This window comes from Yarrowia lipolytica, chromosome 1B, assembly GCF_001761485.1.
Source record: "Yarrowia lipolytica chromosome 1B, complete sequence".
NCBI lineage: Eukaryota > Fungi > Ascomycota > Dipodascomycetes > Dipodascales > Yarrowia > Yarrowia lipolytica.
In genome coordinates this window covers 2,494,046-2,513,604 of record NC_090771.1, presented here as the reverse complement: position 1 = coordinate 2,513,604, position 19,559 = coordinate 2,494,046, and the positions used below count along the sequence as shown (strand labels likewise).

General features: G+C 48.2%; 9 protein-coding genes and 1 non-coding gene across 10 annotated transcripts; 7 read left to right on the top strand and 3 right to left on the bottom strand.

Moving 5' to 3' along the window:
• YALI1_B25136g (uncharacterized protein) lies at positions 1-2,139 on the top strand (the record flags this gene model as incomplete). The annotated part of the gene is made up of 1 exon (XM_501089.3): positions 1-2,139. One exon carries the CDS (start codon positions 1-3, stop codon positions 2,137-2,139), a length of 2,139 nt encoding a protein of 712 aa, XP_501089.1.
• A 697-nt stretch (positions 2,140-2,836) lies between these two features.
• YALI1_B25107g (uncharacterized protein) lies at positions 2,837-4,129 on the top strand (the record flags this gene model as incomplete). The annotated part of the gene is made up of 1 exon (XM_501088.3): positions 2,837-4,129. One exon carries the CDS (start codon positions 2,837-2,839, stop codon positions 4,127-4,129), a length of 1,293 nt encoding a protein of 430 aa, XP_501088.1.
• A 469-nt stretch (positions 4,130-4,598) lies between these two features.
• YALI1_B25090r lies at positions 4,599-4,680 on the top strand. The gene has a single exon. It is a non-coding gene; the product is annotated as a tRNA-Ser (tRNA).
• Positions 4,681-4,852: 172 nt separating this feature from the next.
• YALI1_B25087g (uncharacterized protein) lies at positions 4,853-5,593 on the top strand (the record flags this gene model as incomplete). Its single annotated transcript, XM_501087.3, has 1 exon — positions 4,853-5,593. The coding sequence occupies one exon, from the start codon at positions 4,853-4,855 to the stop codon at positions 5,591-5,593; it is 741 nt and encodes a 246-aa protein (XP_501087.3).
• A 34-nt stretch (positions 5,594-5,627) lies between these two features.
• On the bottom strand, positions 5,628-5,895 carry YALI1_B25077g (uncharacterized protein; the record flags this gene model as incomplete). The annotated part of the gene is made up of 2 exons (XM_068282123.1): positions 5,628-5,740; positions 5,787-5,895. 2 exons carry the CDS (start codon positions 5,893-5,895, stop codon positions 5,628-5,630), a joined length of 222 nt encoding a protein of 73 aa, XP_068138224.1.
• Positions 5,896-6,311: 416 nt separating this feature from the next.
• YALI1_B25062g (uncharacterized protein) lies at positions 6,312-7,753 on the top strand (the record flags this gene model as incomplete). Its single annotated transcript, XM_501086.3, has 2 exons — positions 6,312-7,122; positions 7,368-7,753. The coding sequence occupies 2 exons, from the start codon at positions 6,312-6,314 to the stop codon at positions 7,751-7,753; spliced, it is 1,197 nt and encodes a 398-aa protein (XP_501086.3).
• A 1,370-nt stretch (positions 7,754-9,123) lies between these two features.
• YALI1_B25017g (uncharacterized protein) lies at positions 9,124-11,862 on the bottom strand (the record flags this gene model as incomplete). Its single annotated transcript, XM_501085.3, has 1 exon — positions 9,124-11,862. The coding sequence occupies one exon, from the start codon at positions 11,860-11,862 to the stop codon at positions 9,124-9,126; it is 2,739 nt and encodes a 912-aa protein (XP_501085.3).
• Positions 11,863-13,226: 1,364 nt separating this feature from the next.
• On the top strand, positions 13,227-13,859 carry YALI1_B25004g (uncharacterized protein; the record flags this gene model as incomplete). Its single annotated transcript, XM_068282122.1, has 1 exon — positions 13,227-13,859. One exon carries the CDS (start codon positions 13,227-13,229, stop codon positions 13,857-13,859), a length of 633 nt encoding a protein of 210 aa, XP_068138223.1.
• A 25-nt stretch (positions 13,860-13,884) lies between these two features.
• Positions 13,885-15,723, top strand: YALI1_B24997g (uncharacterized protein; the record flags this gene model as incomplete). The annotated part of the gene is made up of 1 exon (XM_501084.3): positions 13,885-15,723. The coding sequence occupies one exon, from the start codon at positions 13,885-13,887 to the stop codon at positions 15,721-15,723; it is 1,839 nt and encodes a 612-aa protein (XP_501084.3).
• Positions 15,724-15,931: 208 nt separating this feature from the next.
• YALI1_B24970g (uncharacterized protein) lies at positions 15,932-16,590 on the bottom strand (the record flags this gene model as incomplete). Its single annotated transcript, XM_066094189.2, has 2 exons — positions 15,932-16,183; positions 16,294-16,590. 2 exons carry the CDS (start codon positions 16,588-16,590, stop codon positions 15,932-15,934), a joined length of 549 nt encoding a protein of 182 aa, XP_065950261.1.
• Positions 16,591-19,559: the final 2,969 nt, after the last annotated feature.

Here is a 19,559-nt window from a genome sequence, read left to right as displayed (position 1 = left end):
ATGCTCACCCTACAACAAGTGGTCACATGGCTCAAGGGCGTGGAACTGTACTCCAAAGGAGACTATGCTCCAGCTCTCAAGCAGTTCAACCAGCTCATCAACTCGCCAGAATACTCTGGAGAAGTCAGCAAGGTGGCCCACAACATTGCCGCCATCTACTACAAGATGGAGGACCACGAGCGCGCCACAAAGTGGTTCGTTACAGCTCTCCAGAAGGACCCGTATCTGTGCATCACTCATTTCCTGTTTGGACAGTGTCTGTTTGAGCAGGAAAAGTACTCGGAAGCCGCCAAGGAGTGGGATAAGTGTCTGGAATACATGCGAGGCAACACCTGGATCAACTACCAGCCACTAGGCCTCAACTTCACCCTCTACAGCTGCGAGGTCATGTTCAATAAGTCCATGGCCAAGATCTACAGTGGCGATATTCTGCCTGGAGTGTCTGACCTGTCGCGAGCCGGCAAGGAACACAAGTGGTCCGCTGATCACAACAGAATCGACAAGGCTTACATTTACTTCAACGCCATCAAGGACTCCTTGCATAGAGCCACTCACACGACCAAACAGTCCCAAAACGACGGTCTTCAACGGTCCAAGTCTTTGTCTCGATCTAAGAGCCAGAACCTGTCGCGATCCAAGTCGCTGGCACGATCCAAGTCGATGAAACACAAGCAGCAGCAGCTACAGGACAATATTCGAAACCGGTCGTCGATGGGATTTGGAGCGAACTACACCAACACCTTTGATGTGTCTCAAGCCGAAAAGGAGGCTGCTAAGCAACTTGCCCAACAGTCTAGTGGCAATGTTGGACCCGTGGGGTTGGGTATCAGACAGTCTCCCAGTATGCGAGGTTCTCCTGCTAATCGACCTTCACCCAATTTCAACAACAATGGCGGTACTCCTAACTTGGGCCGTTCTCAAACGTTGGGAGGAGGAGGTCATACCCAATCCAGCCAGCTACACCGAAGCCAGACGACTGGCCATGCGCACTCTGTTGCAGAACACCCCCATTCGTCGGCAAATGTGCATCGAAGCCAGAGCACGAGAGCTCCCGTCACAGGCACCTCCACCACGGAGGTGGACCTTCCCTCCACTGTCAAAATGGCTCGAATGAATGAGACGTACAAAATCTACCAGATTTCGTCCGAGTTCTGCCTCTTCTCCATCCACGACAACCGTCTCAAGAACATTGTTGGCTGCGAACAAATGGCTTCTCTGCTCCGAGGTAAAGATAAGGAGATTTCTAGTGGCGGAGGCGTGGTTGGAGCCTCGTCTCCCCCTCCCGAAGACTCCACCGAGTTCTCCTTTGTCGAGTCTGTCGGCCGGTCCGACGACGTAGATGACATCTACGACATTGACGACTACTACGGAACTCCCCCCGCGTCTACTGGCCAGAGATCCGCCAACCAGTCTGTGAACCGTTCTGGAGGTTCTATCAAGTCAAATGCCGCCACGGTGGCCACTGGATCGCCTCCCGCAAGGTCCAAGCCCACTCCTATCGACGTGGATCTTGCTCGAGAGATGCGCAAGGTATCATTTGACTCGTCTCTGTCTACCCCCAAGCTCAACAAGCTGGTTGACAAGATCCAAGGCACCACCCGAGACTCTGTGTCTTCTACAGATTCCATCCATGCACCCAAGGCCACTAAACACCGCGTCCAGATCAACTACATTCGTCCAGTGACTGCCAAGGTGTGTTCATTTGTGGCTGAAGAGTGCTCCTCTCCCGATACCCCCATCACTCCCATCCCCGTAAAGAAGAAGGCTGTGAAGGACTACTCCACAAGATCACCCTACCCTGATTCGGTAGCCTCGTCTTCCTACGAAGACGAGACAACTTCATGGAGCAAGTCTCTTCCTCTGCTTCCCAACGACCACGCGGCTCACAAGACCGACCAACGTCTCAGAGAGCTGCGGGAACGTGATCGGCGAGAAATAAGAGACGGGTTCATCGACCGAGACACAGGAATGACCCCTCCCCAGAGCCACCAGTTCGATCCCACAAACACCGTGGCGCCCGGAAGAAGCAGAAACACAAAGTTTCTGACGGTTGACCTCGACGACCCCAACCACCAGGGGAACAATGGCCGGTCCAAGAGCCCAGGTTCTCCCATGTCTCCCTTTATTCTTGTCACCTAGCTGCAGGTGGTTGGTGACAAGTGTGTAAATCTATAAGTTATTGTATTAGTAAGATGTATTCAGTGTATTGCATTCGTGCAAATATCGTGTAATTGGCTCTGGTAGATGGTACAGCACATACTGTAGCCAACTAATGATTGTGGATGACATGAGATCGAACACATTGGCGCTGTAGATGGTCTTGAGAGCTATAGTATGTACTACTTGTGGTAATGGAGCATCTTGAAATGTAGTTATAACAGTGCAGGATCTCTCAGTGAAAGGGTTCTTTGGCACATTCACCACAGGGATAAACGGCACCATTCATTCCACTATGAACCTGCGCACCTGCGTTTTTTTTAATTTTTGCCTTTATAACTCTGGGTGCATTTATCAGTCTGAATTTGAATTTCATTTAATTCAGTAACGGATAGTGTTCAAGCTGACGTGTAGAAAGGGTGAGCTTTTAGGGGGTTTTCGTCAGGGTATTGGTGTGCAAAAATAGCCACTCTATGTAAACTACAGTACTTGTATTGTATGAGTATTGATTTGAACAACATCTCGTTTTTCCATCTACTGAATTTATGCTGAATTTATGCTGAATTTATACCTCCCCGGAATTGCACCACCCCAACAAACTAAGTTCCAACCAGAACTCCCCACATAATCTCTACATTATCGGCATCGCACTAATCTCTCCACCACCACACACTACAGCATGATTATCAAAAGCAAACTGCCACAGAGCCAGGCCACGACCTTTGGACACGCTGCCCGCGAGGCGTACTGGGACTTTGACCACAAAAACACGCCGCTGAACCACGGCTCTTTTGGAGCCTGTCCGTTGCCTGTGCGAGAGGCGCGAAACCAGATTCTCGCCAAAATCGAAGCCAACCCCGATTTGTACATGCGGACGACTCTGTACGAGGACATCGAGGTTGCGCGGGCGACGGCATGCGAATGGATCGACTCGGAGCCTCTCAACACGGTGTTCGTGCAGAACGCCACTGTCGGCTTCAACACCGTCATCAGAAGCCTGCCACTCAAGAAAGGTGACACTATCATCTACTGCTCGACCACGTATGGTGCCTGCGAAAAGACTCTCAAGTTCTTGGAGCTCAGACACGGTATCAAACATGTGTCTGTCGACATTGAGTACCCCATGAACGACGAGGAGATTGTGGACGTGTACAGAAAGGCTATTGACGCCCATCCAAGCACCGTTATATGCCTGTTTGATACAGTGTCTTCAATGCCTGCCGCCATTCTGCCGTACAACCAGCTCGTGAAGCTGTGTCGAGAGAAAGAGGTGCTTTCGTTCATCGATGGAGCCCATAGCATTGGTCTGATCCCCGTGAGCATGCGAAAAACCCAGCCTGATTTCTACGTCACCAACGTGCACAAGTGGGGCTACGGAGTACGAGGTGGAGCGATTTTGTATGTCGCAGAGGAGCACCACCGACTTATCCACACCCTGCCTGTTTCGCATACATACCTGGACGACTCTGAGGACCTGGAGCCCGAGCAGGAGGAACGACGACTCGTTGACCGGTTCACTTTCATCGGAACGCAGGATTTTTCCCCTTATATCGCTATCACTGCTGCCTTTGAATTCCGGAAGAAGATTGGAGGAGAAGCCCAAATCAGAAAGTACTGTAACGATCTGGCAGTAAAGGTTGGCGACTTGGCTGCTGGCCAATGGCGAACTGAAGTGCTGGGGCACGCTGGAGCCATGGTTACTGTTCGTCTGCCCATTCCAGAGGAATTTCTGGCTGCTGCGTCGGAAGAGAGGAAGCAACAGTTGTTCCAGCTCATCTGTGACCACCCCCTGACTCGAGGAACCTACGTGCCTCCCATTTACCACAATGGCAAGATGTACGTGCGGTTCTCTGCTCAGGTGTATAACGAGCTGGAGGACTACCAGGTGGGCATCGACGCTGTGAACGAAGCCCTAGACATTTTTTTCATGGAGGAGGTTGAAGAGGTTCAAGACATGTGGGTATGTGTATAACCGATGAATGGCTGGGCTTGTTCGAACAAATAAGAGAGAGAATACATTAACGCATTACAGCTAAGGGCATTTGTAGGTGTCAAAAATGGCTATGATGTATGAAGTAGGATGTCTGTCAATAGATGATAAAGGCACATATATTTGAGCCCTGAATAAAGTACGCGTATATGAGTTACCACAGCTCTACATGTAGGGTCTTTTGAAGAATGGAATTGCTTGCTAGTGTCGCTTTCAAGCTGACGTTCATCAGGAACCTCCACATGGTAATACAATAAGTCTCGAAGACTTGTTTAATGGATGTGTAATGTGGTATTAAAGTACAACAATCCACCAAATATCCGGCTATGAAGGAAAGTAGTGTTTTTTCCTATTGATTCATTACTTTTTTATTCTAATGATTCATTTCGATATGATTACTAAGCATACATTAGATAGTCCAGGCCACCATTTCTTAAATTGTTAAATTTCTGGCATCCTGGCCGAGCGGTTAAGGCGAGAGATTAGAAATCTCTTGGGGTTTCCCCGCGTAGGTTCGAATCCTGCGGATGTCGCCATTTTTCTTCTCTTTTTCTAGAGATTTTTTTTTGTCTGAACTGTTTTCATTAACGAAAGATTGATATAATTCTACTACAAGAATTTGTATGAACTGCCTTTTGCCTCCTTGAACTCCTTGAACTCGTTGTTAATCGGAAGTCGCCCATCACACCGCACGCATGTTCATGCATGGTTGCAGCAATGTTTGACGTCTTGGTCGCAGTTGATCTAGCACACGTCTCCACCACAACAGTCTCTCACACAATGGACATTCGATTATTTCCCGAGCAGCAGAGCGAAAAAAAGCCGAACACGGTCTGTCACGTGCTGCCGTGCCATATCCACTACACAGGGCCTGCCAACGTGGCTGAGTACTTCACCATCGAGGGTGGTGACAACAAGAACGGGCAACAGGTGGAAGTGACCAAAGACGAAAAGGCTGACGAGAACCCGGAGGTTGCTAAGAAGGCCGAAGAGAATGATGCAGCGAAAGAGCAGGGTGAGGAGGACGAGAAAGAGTTTGGATTGAACAACAGGGATTCAAAGGATCCAAAAGACAAGAGTGCCTCTTCAGCTCCATTGAGTACCCATTTTCGAGGCAGGAAGCTTCATGGAGTGGAGCAGAATCTGCCCGAGACGTACCGTGGCTACAGGTTCACCGAGGGTACCAATTTCTTCGAGAACTCGAACCCCGTGTCCCAGCTGGGCGACATCACCCAGGACTTTGACCAGGATGGATTCGAGCGAAATCCCGATGACTACCGAAACAACGAGCCCATCGAGATGCGGTCGTGGAACGCCGAAGGCTCGTTCGATCATCTGGTCATCTGGGGCCATGAGCGGGTGCCCGATCTCGCCAGTGATCAGTGGGCCTGTGGAGTGCGAGATTGGCACCAGGTTGCCACTGCCATGAACCCCATAAAGCAGTGAGAGTCAAGCAATGAGTACTAGGTATATTTTTCTGCTATCGCTCGTGGTTGTGTGGTATTCTAGACTTTGCTGCTGGGAGACCATAATCTGTTGTTCTCGTACATACTGAGGACCTGCAGATGCCATTGACCAGTTTGTTCTGACAGGCTTCCATTGCTGCGATTATACAGCGACTACTGATGATAAATATGACAAGGATAGAGCGAGTTAGCTATATAAGAGCCGGTAGGGAAGTTAAACGATGGATGGTTAGAATACAAGTCTGCATCTACTGTAATAACACACCAACCATAATAAAACATTGGAATATCGGTCCCTTGAAACAATAGTACAAGTAGCAGCTCGATATCAATCTACCCTACTGAAGTATACAGTATTCGAGTGGCTGATAGGGCAATCAGATCAACTGCTCCTTGGCACACATCATTGTATCCAAGACAGAGCGCTAGAGCGGCTTGAAGAACACGAGCTCCATGTAGATTAAAAGGCGCAGTCATTAGCCCATCTCCATATGATTTCACTGCTCTCTTCTGAACCAAGCTCAAGTTAGCATACAGCTCTTTGGTTGCCCTTCTCTGTCAAATAAAGTTGAGATAATGGTATCATCACGTGCCTTGGGACAAGAAACCTTGGGAGTGACTCTTTAATCTTTTGGCCTATAGTCTAAGGAACCCGATATACAAACGGCACTAGTTGTTCCACCACAGCCACTTCTAACATGGTCAAGCGACGTCTAGAGAACGATCCTGAGACGTGCCACAAACGGCCCACGGCGTCCCCACTAACCAGACTGCCGGCCGAGCTCAAAAATGCCATCTGTGACCTCCTGCCCAAACGCGACATTAGAGCCGTGTCTCTGGTGAGTCACGATCTTCGCCACGCGGCGTGCGACAAGTTGTTTGGTGACTTTTACCTGAGCTGGGACTCCTTGGCCCCCACCAGAGACTACCTGGCTTCTGATTCGTGCGGCATAGCCGGATATATCCACACTCTGCACATCACCAAACATTCGTCCTATGCCGAGTGGCACTATCCTGAGCTGCTGACGGAGTTTATGTCGCTGTGTCCGCAGCTGTCCGACGTGACAATGGTCATTTCGGGCTCTTCTGCGTGGCTCAAGTACGTGGGATGCGACCGAGTGACTAACATGACTGTTATATCCGGTCAGGTGCAACGGCTCCAGACCTTCAACAACGTCAACGCGCCAGCAAAACAAATCTCCTTTGACATCGACCATCTCGTGGGCTTTCCAGCTGTTAAGACACTTGCCCTTGAGGGCTTCACAGTCCAGAGAGACTCGATTCTCAATAAGGATGGCGTCCATGAGATCATTCCGCTGTCTAGAATCTCGGCAGACAAGGATGGAAGCACACCAGTGACGAGGCTGAGCCCGTCAAGAAACGAGACGGTGGCGGTCAAGAGACTGGTGTTGGAAAATTGCATTTGGCAGTATCCTTATGACGTTAAGGATTTCGGCAGTATTGAGGAGCTGGAGGTCAGGTTGAGTAAGGGATACACGGTCTATTCACGTGAGTATAACTGGGCGTGCTAAATGCGCTGAGAATCAAGTGCCACTCCATATGCTGAGGGTCATCATATCTGGGTCCAGAAATGTTTGTGGCAATTCGTTTGCTTCTATCACACCCACACACCAGATACAACATACCCAACACAAAATCACAAAAGAAAAATTCCCAGGCATAAAGCTCCAAAAACTGGCTAAACTGACCACCCTGATCAGCCAGAAGTCCCAACCTCTTCTTTATTAACACAGACAACGAACGATTCCATTCATTCGTTCTATCGCCACCTCCCACTGTCAGACGACTGACCATCGACCTACCCGTAGAGCCATATCACCAGCAGCTCTCGTGGACTCCTCTTAAGAGCCACAGATGCAAACAGTTGGAGTACTTGTCCATTAAGGGCTTCCACCTACCCGGCATCCAGTTTGCCGCGGCGCTCCCTGCATCCCTTAAACAGCTTCGTTTCGAAGTGGGACTCACGCAGGATAAAGAAATGTTCCATCGACTGGACGCCCAGGCAGACAGCTACCGCGACACGTTCACGGCCAGCACGCGTGCGCGCACCCTCGACGTGGAACTAGTCGGTAAGTTGGTTTCCATAGAACCCCCCACTTTTGCCCTACCCAACTACTGACGCAGGTGTTATTGAAGGAGATAGATAGGCAGGATGTATACTAACTAATGATTAATGAATTTGCTATGACACGGAGGATATTTAGTGTGTTTTCAAGTGGGTCGCAGCACAGCGAGAATCAGCGAGTATCACTGGACGAAGTATGATGACTGAAATAATAGACGATTCGGGAACCACAAATACGAGTAGTGTGCAAATACAGTACTGTACTTGTAGAACCAAGTCAGTGTCAAACATATCATTACAGGAGACCATCTGTCGACATTTAATACTGCGAGAGTCCCCTCAACCACAGCATTATATCACCTTCCATGAGCATTTCAAATAAACCCAAATACACTTGAAACTGAGCCACTCTTTTAATCACACAAAACTTGACATAATCAGAAAGTACTGCTGTCTTCAAATCGCTCTGTCTCTTCACTTCAGCGAAGATATGTTCACTGTTCACAATACTCAGCATAGACCATGGAGTTCCTCATTGTGCATAACAAAGGGGGTGAGCAAGTAATGTTGAGAATATAAGTCACGAGGATCTATATTGCTATATATCGCTAACCCCACAACTATATCTGCCTCATGTATACTCATTTATATTGCTAAATAGAAATAACCACATGGCCAAATGGTTACTTCGGCAAATCGGCAAATATCATCTTCCCAAAGTAGCTAGCCCGGTGTGCTTAAAAGTGCATAGGACGTGCATAATATGCACGTCGTATGCAAGAATTCAGTCTGAAGTGTATACTGCTTGATAAATCAGTTTCTGTTACAAAAATACTTATATGAATTATGTGGAAAGAAACTTCAGCATTTTATTCAAATTATGGACATTTTAGAATTTTTCTTAGAGCACTAGTAGTACAAATAGTCGCATTTATATAATTGTTTACTACTTATTTCAGATTTAATTCTAAGCTCATGGTGCATAATATCTTGCATTTATTATGTCTAGGGTATACTTCAAATGACAGCATTTTTCAAGAGCGACACGAATTAATTACTCAAAAGACCAACCTTATCTGAATTTTAGTTCAAAGGACGCACCTCCACGAGAACATTTCTGCACGCGAATATTTCGACTTGTAGGTATGACATGAACATTGAAGGCTTACGCACTCATTACTAATCTGAATGGGATTTGATAAATGGGTTTCAGTGAAGTAATACCTGTTTCTGAGACCAATATTGAGGTCCCCTGGCATGTATCTGCTACTGTAGTACATACGTACGTTCTCAGACTGCTTGAAGCTACAATTAGGAACGATGGTACCAATATGGAGCGTCCACACCTCTTGCTATGTCGAATATCTATCATTGCGAACTATTTTATTTACACTAGTGTCATTAGAAGTGTGGTGTGAAGAGCTCTACGAGATGACACAATCCACACCCAGTCCATACATCGCCTTCTCCACCTCTCTCTTCACCAGCACCCAATCTGCTCTAGAGTGGGCAAACTCGTAAATCTCTTCAGGTTGAAACACGCCCTTGAACCGGTTCATGTCCGACAGCAGTTTGCCCAGGGCCTTTGCATCCTTGGTATCAATCAGATACATCTGGCCAACCTCCTTCAGGGCGGCAAACGGCTGGTTGAGAGGTCTTTGCTTCAGTCCCAACACAAACGAATAGTAGTAATTGAGGTCAGAAATGACAGTGATGGCTCCATCGACAGAAATTGTCTTTCTCTTGAGATGCTTGCAAATGCTGGCAAAAAACCGCATACCCAGTTCCTGTTGGAACACATCCAGCACAGTTTTCTCAGTACTTCCAGACAGAATCTTCATGTGAACAGACAACAGGTCAACCAGCCCCTTTGCGCACTCCGTGGGTCCCATATTGGGCTCCATGTTAGGCAGGGGGTTGAAATCCGAGCCCAGTTGAGTGGTGACAAACAGGAAGTCCATCTGGTCGGAAAGAACATCAATACCCTGGTTCAGACCTCGAGCCACATATTCATCCAACTGCTTCTCAAACTTCTTTTTGGCCTGAACCGAGGGAGAGACAAAGTCATTTCGATCGATGAACTTCTTTTGTGCCAGCTCCTCTTCGAAGAAGACGTGGATCATCTGCTGAATAAGATCTCCAATGTTGACCAACTCAGCAAAGACAACGAGAGGTTCGAGACCTCCCTTCTTTTCCATTTCCTTCTTCTTCTTCTCCTCCAACGATTCCTCCTTGACTTCCTCCTTCTTGCCCTTCTTGCTCTTCTTTTCGTCCAAAAAGCCGAGATTATGCGGTTTATACGAATCCAAACGTCCTAGAGCTTTGTCGAAACCACCACCGATATGCCGCTTACCAAGAATATCGATAAGAGATACGAACACGCGCTCACATTGCTCCTTGGAGTCTTTGGCCAGCTGTCCTCCGGCAGCATGGAATCGCTTGATTCGCTCTAGAGACGCCTTTCCAGCCTTGGTGATGTTGAGAGCCAGCTCGAGGTTAAACAACGAGTTGATGCCCTGCAAACGGTCGTTCATAATAGCGGCCTTGGCGTCCAACTCTGTGGTGGGAAGGTTTGTCTCGAGCTCGGGAGGAGGAGAAGACACGTGATGACCATCAGCAGATGATTGGTCGGGGTTGGGAGTGCCGGAGCGAGATGCTCCAGGGTTAGGAGTGCCTGACTTGGAGGAGCTACCGTTGGCATTGGGGTTCGGTGTCCCCGACCTGCTGGCGTCCTTGGAACTTCCCACACCAATAACATTGATGGGCATCATTAGAACGTCCTTGAAAGACGATAAGAAGTCCCGCTTATCCTTCTCCTTGGTCACATTACTCAGATAGTAATGTTCCGTGGCAATTTCCTTATCATGAGTCTCCTTGTCCCAGGAATCAACCAGGTCATTGGCGTAGGTCTCAAACGAGTCAAGCTCCAGTTGCATGAACTGATCGACATGAAACTCATACTGACTAATCAGCAGACGTTTCAAGGCACCCTTGTACTTGTCCTGGTGCCCGTTAATGGAGGAAGGTAGAGTGTCAGTGATAGTCAGCAGTTTGGCATAAATGTCAGGGACCGCATCAAGGTAGTAGACTGTCTCCTGCTCACGAGCAGCTTCAAGCACGTGATTAATGGTATCAATGACTGCATCTTCCAGCACGATTTTCGCAAACAGGTAGCTGACATTGTCAATCTCTAGCCCAAACACGGTATCAATAGCCTCCATTTGTTGGGCTATAGTTTTCGACACGAGATCTAGATGGTTCTGTAGAGCGGTCATGTTAATACCCTTATCTCCAAGGATAGCAGGGCTATGTGGAACATCAATGGCTCGTTTGTGAACGAACAGCTCGACACACGATTCTGTAGCTCCTAGTTGTTTGAGCACTTGGGCGTATCGCTTGACTCTCGAGTCAGGTGTAAAGTCTCCCTCGTCAATTCCCAGTTCGAATTCTCGCAGTGCAGCATTCTCGAACGTCTCAGCAATACTTGCCAGCTGATCTCGGTTCTCATCCTCAAATTCGTTGTCTCCCAGAGAGTATGACAGTCGTTTTAAGTTGACGAGTGCTCTAGCCTGGTGCTCCGGTTGATCGTACAATTTGAACAGCAGCGGTTCCTGGAACGCTCCAGATTGAACCATGTCATAGTAGAAGGGTGCAAGATTGCGATATACCGAGGAATAGGTCTCCAGAGCCTTCCCGTATGTGCTTTCAAGGCCATCAAAGGGAGTCAATGGATTTGGCTGGTTGGACAAATCTGCCGGGGGCATGTAGGGCGTAGATGTCGCCGTGACAGGCTTGGTCGGACTCAAATCAAGCAGATCCACCAGTGTATCTTCTTCCTTCTTCTGTCCAGCTCCAGTCATATCCTCTTCTTCCTCCTTGTCCAGCTCCTGTTCTTCATGCTGATGGAACTCATCGTTTTTCTTGCGCTTGGCCTCTGCGTCGTCCCACAGATCCATAGCCTCGAGACGCGACTGCCACAGGTCGTCCCGCAGGGACACTTGTCGGATCCGTTTGCACGTGGAACCGAAGGTCACAACGTCCCGCGGACTCATGTACCGGATGAGATTAGTAAGCACACGATCAGGCCATTCGGCTGCGGACTGGAGATGCGAGCCCGCCGCCGCCGCCGCGCTTTGCTCAGCCGACCACATTAACGTCGACATGTTGTTGTTGAATGGGGTTGATTGCAAAACGGTGTTCCAATATCGTGATGTATGAACACTGCATTTACGTGAACTTTATTCAAAACTCCGGTTGGCGAGAAGAAGAGGTTGGGGTGGAGTTAGGGGGATATAAGTAGCTCCAGGGGGTTATTTACTGCACCTGAAATAACCCAGAACTTGCAGTATACAAATCAGAGCACCACCGGCGCGTTTACACACAATGTTAAGCTATCTCACACATTGTTGCGTATGTATGAACGGATTGTTAGCAGCTCACATATCAATGTTTTGTTGGAGGTTTTGTGGACGTATTTGTCTGGAAAGAAGCGGAGAAATCAGATAAATTGGGATATCAGACTCCAAAAAGCACTATTGAGCTTTGTACTATGTACTACTCACGAGAGATGTATCTCTGATGCCTGTCTGGTACGAGAGTGTGTAAGAGACCTAGAGAGTGATACCAGTAGGGAATAGACATGAAATGGCGATATATGAGCCAAATTGGATATTGAAAAAACATTGAAACCGAAAGGGATCCCAAAGATTCTTGTGCAGTTTAAACAATCCGAATCCACCTACTAATCATCAAACTACGAAACATATTCATCCTCCACCCAACCGTGGTTCGAACAGACGCGCTTTGGTAGTCTATTTTTGGTGAGCCGAAAGAGCCCTTAAACAGCAGTCACCAGAGCCGAATCAAATGGGAGGGAGTTCGATTCATCCACCAACTGTAGCCAGCCTGGGTTTTTAGAAAAAGGAAAAAAAAAAACGAAAAAAAAAAACGAAAAAAAAAGGAAATTCCGCCCCACTTTCCCCGCGTATCATATGTTTACCAAACCACGTGATATACACGTGATTGCACGTGTCAACACGAACTTACAACTGCCCCCTTAATCCCACACGTGTCCACGTGCTCGTTTCTCCGGCAACATCCCGACATATATATATATATATATATATATATATATATAGTCCGTCCACTAACTGCTCGGTTGCAACCAGCACAAGTCTCATAATGAGTAGTTGTACTGTATCTACTGTGCGATACTTGAAGAGAAGCCACTTGTAGCAGATAATAAACGGAGTGCGATTGTGTCATAGAATCTTTATCTATTACATCAATTGCTTTCATACTGCGCAGCTACAAGTGCATACTGCGAATCCCAGGTCCTTTACCTGATGGCAGCAGTTCGCAACCAATGTGCTTCAGATACACAACTGTTCTGCAACCTGAAACAAGGTAAGGCAGTTGGGTTTTACATTACAGTGTTTCCCCCACAAAAAAACAGCAGACAAGGCTGCCGTAGGTTTCAATTGCCACAGCAAGGTGGCATGGACTCAACCCAGGCAAAAAGAAATCAATGCCCAAAGTGCCAATCAGCTCTCAGGTAGTACGGTATGCACGTCTGGGACGCAGCCCGTTGCCTGGGAGACGGAGTGTCAACAAACCGGCTGTGACGGAGAGGCTAGACACACACAACAAGCGGTTCTTGGGAACAGTAGGCATGGTTCCGTTGTTAAATTTCTGCAATTGCGCAATATTTTGCCGTGTTTTACGGGCCTTCAAATCCCAGGTCTTTTCTTGGTTTTATTTTCGCACACCTGGCTTTCTTGGCCCAATAAGATTTCCATATTACAGCCGAGGCGAAATTGGCCGGACTTTTAAAGGAGATGGGGGCGGAATATCAATATTTGGAAAACCGATAATTATAGAGAATCATCAGTTTAGTATATTTACCAAAAATCAGACTTCTACCACTTCTATAGCGTCTGTTATTCTCCTTCGTCCTCCCACATCACGTGAAACAAACCACGCTACCTACACGCATCACGCATACACGTACAGCATCTCCAACTACCCACGAGCTAACGCTTTCCTCTCAGCTCTCAACCGGTCGGCTGCCTCCCAAAAGCCGCCACTCCCTCTTGCCCGGACTCGCCGTTCTCGCAGCTGTAGCAGTCGCTATAGCCCTGGCCTTTTTGGGCTCAATTAGTGCAACCACTAGAAGAACCGTCACCATGGAGATTAAAGAGAAAGTCTTCAAGAAGGCCATCCCCACGCCGACAAAGTCCAAGGACGTGTCGAGTGACATGGCCAACGACGTGCCACAAGATCCCAAGCGCGTGGCTGCCAAAATCGTCTACCAAACCGATACTGTGGACCCTCAGACCCGACTTCCCATCGTTGTTATCGACTCCAGCGCTCTTCCGGAACCCTCGAGCAAGTCGCACGCCATTCTGTTCCCGCATCTCGTCAGCAACCTGCCCAGTACGCCGTTTGTGCTCGTTTTCTTTGCATGTGGCGCTCCCCAGCGGCCCTCGTGGTCCTGGGCCACAAAAACATACGCCATGATCGAACGAGACGTCAAAAAGAGAGTCCGAAAGGTCTACGTAGTGCACGAGTCGTGGTGGGTTCGAGCGGTTACGGAGATGCTAGGCGGCTTCATCTCGACGAAATTCAAGGCCAAAATCCACCACGTTTCGTCGCTGTCGCAACTCGCCCGAGAAATCGACGTCACAGCCATCAACATCCCGCCACGTGTTCTGCTGCACAATCGCAAGGTGGAGGATGAAATCACCGTACCGCGACACGTTGAACCTGTGTTTGGCCGCCTGTTTGACCCCAGAAACCCTCCCAGAATCTGGAACGTCATGCTCGAGTATCTTACACAGATGGCTCCGTATGTGGAGGGCGTGTTTCGAGTGTCCCCAAGATCAGATCTGCTGGAGATTGTCAGATGCAACTGCGATCGAGGCCAAATGTTTGAACTCGCAGACTATGGACCTCACGTGGCTGCTTCCTTGCTAAAACGGTTCCTTAGAGACTGCCCCGAACCAGCTCTTCCAGCAGACAGAATCCCACTGCCCATCAAGGATGACGCAGAGTACACAGAGGATACGATCCGACAGCTGCCCGTCACCTCGCTGTTCATCTTCCTCTACGTGGTGCCTCTTCTCCAAAGCATTGTGAGAAACACACAGGTGACGCGGCACTCGGAACACTCGATATCCGTGTGCTTTGCACCTGCACTGCTGGGAATCACAGCGTCGCGTGACTCGACGGCAGTGGGTATCCGTCTGCTCAAAAATGTCATTGAGCACTGGGCTGTTCTGGCCCCCAAGCTTGAGAACGAGCTGTACACCCGAATTAACGTCACTGACGTGAATAGAATTCAGCAGCTGGCTCCCAACGCCGGAGGCCTGGGTGCTGCTCCAGCATACCCTCCATACGACGGCGCGTACGACATGTCGAAGAGACAAGTATCCGCTCCTCTCACCTTCCTCAACAACAGCAAATCTTCTCCTTCGCTGAGACAGAGAAACGTGTCCGACGCTGCGCCGGTACCTCCTTTCCCCATTTCTGTGTCTGTTGAGTCGCTCGTAGATATCGCAGACGACGACGCGCAGATTTCACCTGTCAAGTCACGTGGACGGCAGATGAACAACAATGGGCTGCTCTCGTCAGTGGAGCTCATGCCCCCGCCTCCCGTGCCCAAAAAACCCGTTCAATTGCAGTCTAGATCGAGACATAACTCCGTGTCTGAGCTGGCAGCTGAACTGGAGCCTCCCAGCACACCCAAAACTCCCACCAAGTTTGTGCTGCAGCCCTCCACCAAGATTAACGCAGATATCGACCCATCCACGTTCAAGATTCCTCCTTCTCCCCCTCCACCTCGAAAGTTTGGACCACGATCGAGGTCCGTGGCATCGACCAAGAGAGGCAAGATGGTCGAGGAGCTCTCTAAGATGTTTGAGGAGCGATGCGAGACCGCCAATATGATGCTGGAGTTTGAGCGGCATCGACAGATTCGCCAGGAGGCCGCAGACAGACTCAACAGAGGTAGTCCGGAGCCGTGAACGCATACAGACTAACGGCACCTAGAATTGACAAGTGGGTCAATGCCTCTATGATATACCCAGACTCTACATGCAGACCACCCATGTCTGCGAACCTTGAAGATGTAATGAATTGATGATTTGAATAAATATCAGGTACGTACTAGTAGGCTATGATGTTGCTCTCTGCACGACTTGCACAGACTTTTAGTATTGCACTCGCCCCGTTCTAAACGTTCAAGGTCAAAAAACTAGTCTGCAAGGCCGTGGTAGAGACACAGGTGATTCCATTGACAGGCTCACTGACCACTCGACCTCCTGAATACCTCTGCTTCTGAGGCTTTGGGTTCAGAAATTGGTCGCATTCGACGTCTAGATTCACTCGGCCGTCAAAAATGTGGCACTGTTGCAGCACGTCCACGTGATTCCACTTGTGTCGCACGGAGGTGACGAGATTGTCACGAGTGGATATGATTATTGTCTGTATTAGTATAGCTGTTGGGAAATAAGTGTGTTCAGAAAAAACAGTCAGCTTTTGCTACTGAGTTCAAGTGCTTTAACAAGTCCGTCTCGTTGTATTACAGCACTCACCATATCAACAGCCACAGTTGCACCTTTTAAGCCCTTCCAGCTGGGCGTGTAGTGCATGTGCTCGGCGTCCAGCTTCACCATTCTGAGAGTCTCGGCAATGATAGTGGTTCCGCTGGTGTAAATTGTTGGATAGATGTCATTGATGGACTCCGATGTGCTCCAGAAGTGTGCAATTGCGTCTTTGCCGTACAAGGTGAGATCCACCGGTTCAAGAGAGAACTTGCAAGTGTCTGAGAGCACATCCGGGTTGTGATTAGCGAGGTTTTCGAAGAGAAGTTGAGCAGTACTTGGTTTCATGTTTGATAGTGTAGAAGAGATGAGTGACCTGTGTTGTACAAGTGACTGTTATGATCTTTGTTTGATGTACATACTGTACTCGCTATGGCTAGAACCCTCAATATTGGAGAAAAAGCTGGGATTTTTGAACTGGATGGAGAAATGGTGATAATTAATGGTTGGAAAAAGTTTCAGTCTCTCAGATCGTCATCTCCGCCCACAGCAGTAGACTCTCAAAAAAAACGGTTTCCCACCAGTCATAATATTTAGGTTATCTTGCGTGGATTCTGCACTTTATTTATACGACGTGACCCCTATACCAGAGCAGGCAACAACACCACTTGTCGGTAGGGCCAATTGACAGCAGGCGGAAAGAACTTTTTGTAATTTCAAAGTCCTCATATTAACACGACACGTGACCAAGCTGGCGACACTCATAAACACCACAACACCGCAACCACACAAACACCGCACAAACTCAGCACAATCACAACACACAAGATCGCAGACACACGCGAATACAAAAACGAACACACAAAGGCGCGACCAAACTACACAGATGAAAACAGCGTCTCCTCCACCGCCTCCGCCGCCTCCCCGAACGCCCATGACAACCACTCAATGGGAGGTTGAGCGGTACCAGCGCGAAGATGAGCAGGAGGATGAAGCTGGCTTGTGTGTTATTAGTTGAGCGTGAATGAAGACAGACTTGGAGTGGGAAACGTAAGAAGGCTTAGGAGGTATCTATTACGCAGTATTATGAAGGGTGACTTGGAACTTGCTATCTTGTTGCCACTTGTAGCTGTTTGATGACGTGACAGATAGTGAATGTGACAAATGGGCATTATATAGGGCAATAAAACAAGTATAGCAGCCTTCAACTAGTATGGAAGGTCTGGGTGGCTTTTACTACCACAGACCAGTGAAAACACCTGACTTCGATGAGACAGAGTGGCCTCCAGCATTCACATGAGAGTCATGGAGGTAGAACAGTTGGAACCGACACATCGGTAGTTCTGCTGAGAACTCGAGTTATAGTAAGTCTCGCAAGTCTTCTATAGCTATAGCTCGTGTGTAAATGATCAGGTCTCTGGTTATGGACTAGTTCAAGGCCTTGAGGAAGAGACAACGAGAGACAATGAGGATGTGCGGACATCTTGTCCAGTGATACAGACACGTTCTAAAAGGGTCAACCAGGATGACGTTTCAAACAGCCCTGCCGAAAAGCAACCTTTTGCAACCATCAAACCAAGAGTTACGCGATCGTCTGTTTTTGACTGCTATGTCATGTCTGACTATCTTTGACTTAGAGATTAAGACTTGGGCTCTTTAGGCTGGGTTGAGAGTTCCAGAGGTCCATATGGAGTTGATATGATTCAATAGAAAGGTTTGTTGGTTCCATATTGCTCAATAAAATGCAAATACGGGCTCCGGCGAGCTTGCACTCGCTGAATGTTGCGGTCAACTTGGACAAGGACGAACATATGGTACGTGAATTGACGCTGAGCCTCACGTATCGTCGACACAGCTCATCTCACGTCGTCTCCCAGACACACCTATTTGTAGTTGTTGAATAAGTGGAATTTTATATAACAAACACGTTCACGACTTATTTCTGGGAGGCTTTCTGATAACCAGACTCTTCTCTCTATCAGAGAGACTTTTCAGAGAGTCTCCGCACCCCTAGTGGAAGAAGGGACTGAGCACGCCATCAGGGTGACCAAATTCTGCTCCCTCAGAATGGAAACTAGTGGTTTGTCACCCACGTCAAGGTTTTTCCAATCATTAACCGTAGTCCCTCGCCACCAGGTAAGACATCGTTGGTTTGTGCAGGTGTCTTCAACTTCCCACATGGCTACAGTAAAAGTGCACGATAATACGGCTTAAAAGAGAGATAACAGGAGACATATTATATATTTCGAAGCTCTGATCTTGCACAGAGTCGGACATGAATAATACCAGAAGCTCCAATACGGACTGGTGAGACCCTCAGTCCCGTACCACGACGATGCTGGTTCTTGCATCGTTATTATGGAGCAAGTTCCTTGTACATCCGTGGAAGACCTATAGGTCTCACGTCGTATCTACCGGTACGTGCTTGTCCTTTTTGAACTGACTCGCCAATTAAAATCCAACGTGTTCGGGACCTGGCTATAGATTCCCCTCGTCAGCAGCCAATTACAAAACCACTAGTGGTCACGATGTAGCTTCTGATTCTGGACGTGGGGTAATGTTTTGGGGTTCCCGTATGGACGCTGAAGCGACGGTAGAGACAAACCAAGTATATGGATGGATTCCTGGAATCGAGGGCTTTCAAATGGTACCGTCAAAGGGCCCGATATCCTTCCATTTGTCCCCATGACTCACTGTCTTCCCCCTCTAGCCCTTCCTTTTCAGGACATGTATCCGTTGGGAGGAGAAAAGCGAGATGTGGGATGTGGTTATCGCGATTTTTGGCTGTCGAAAGTGCAAAGTCACCGACACTTGTAGATGCGACAGGATAAAAATAATCAGATATTTGTATCCTCTTGTCCGGGGCATCACCAGTTCAAAAGTCAGAAAAGTCAGAAAAGTCGGAAAAGTCGGAAAAGTCGGAAAAGTCGGAAAAGTCCACTCCTTGATCTACAAACCCCCAATTCTGGCAAGCCCCAAAAACACGATACAGATATACTTCTCAAATAGGCAAAAAAGCGCGGCAGAAGAGGCTACCCGTGCTTGCAGCGTTAGTGGGTCAGATAGGAAGGTCTTGTGGTGGAATCATCGGAGACAAGGAGAGTCAAAGCCAAACAAAATATTGCAAAATTAAAGGCAGAGTTTCTGATAGTGAACTTTATCAGTGATGTGGGGGTTCAGTGTGTAGGAGGCGTTAGTGGCGCCAGAGACAATCTGAAAGTGAGAACATATTCTGTGAGTGATTCTGATTACATAATATGTTCCAGAATGGCCATAGCCTCACTATAGCGCATTCTAGATTTGTTTCTGTTTCCATT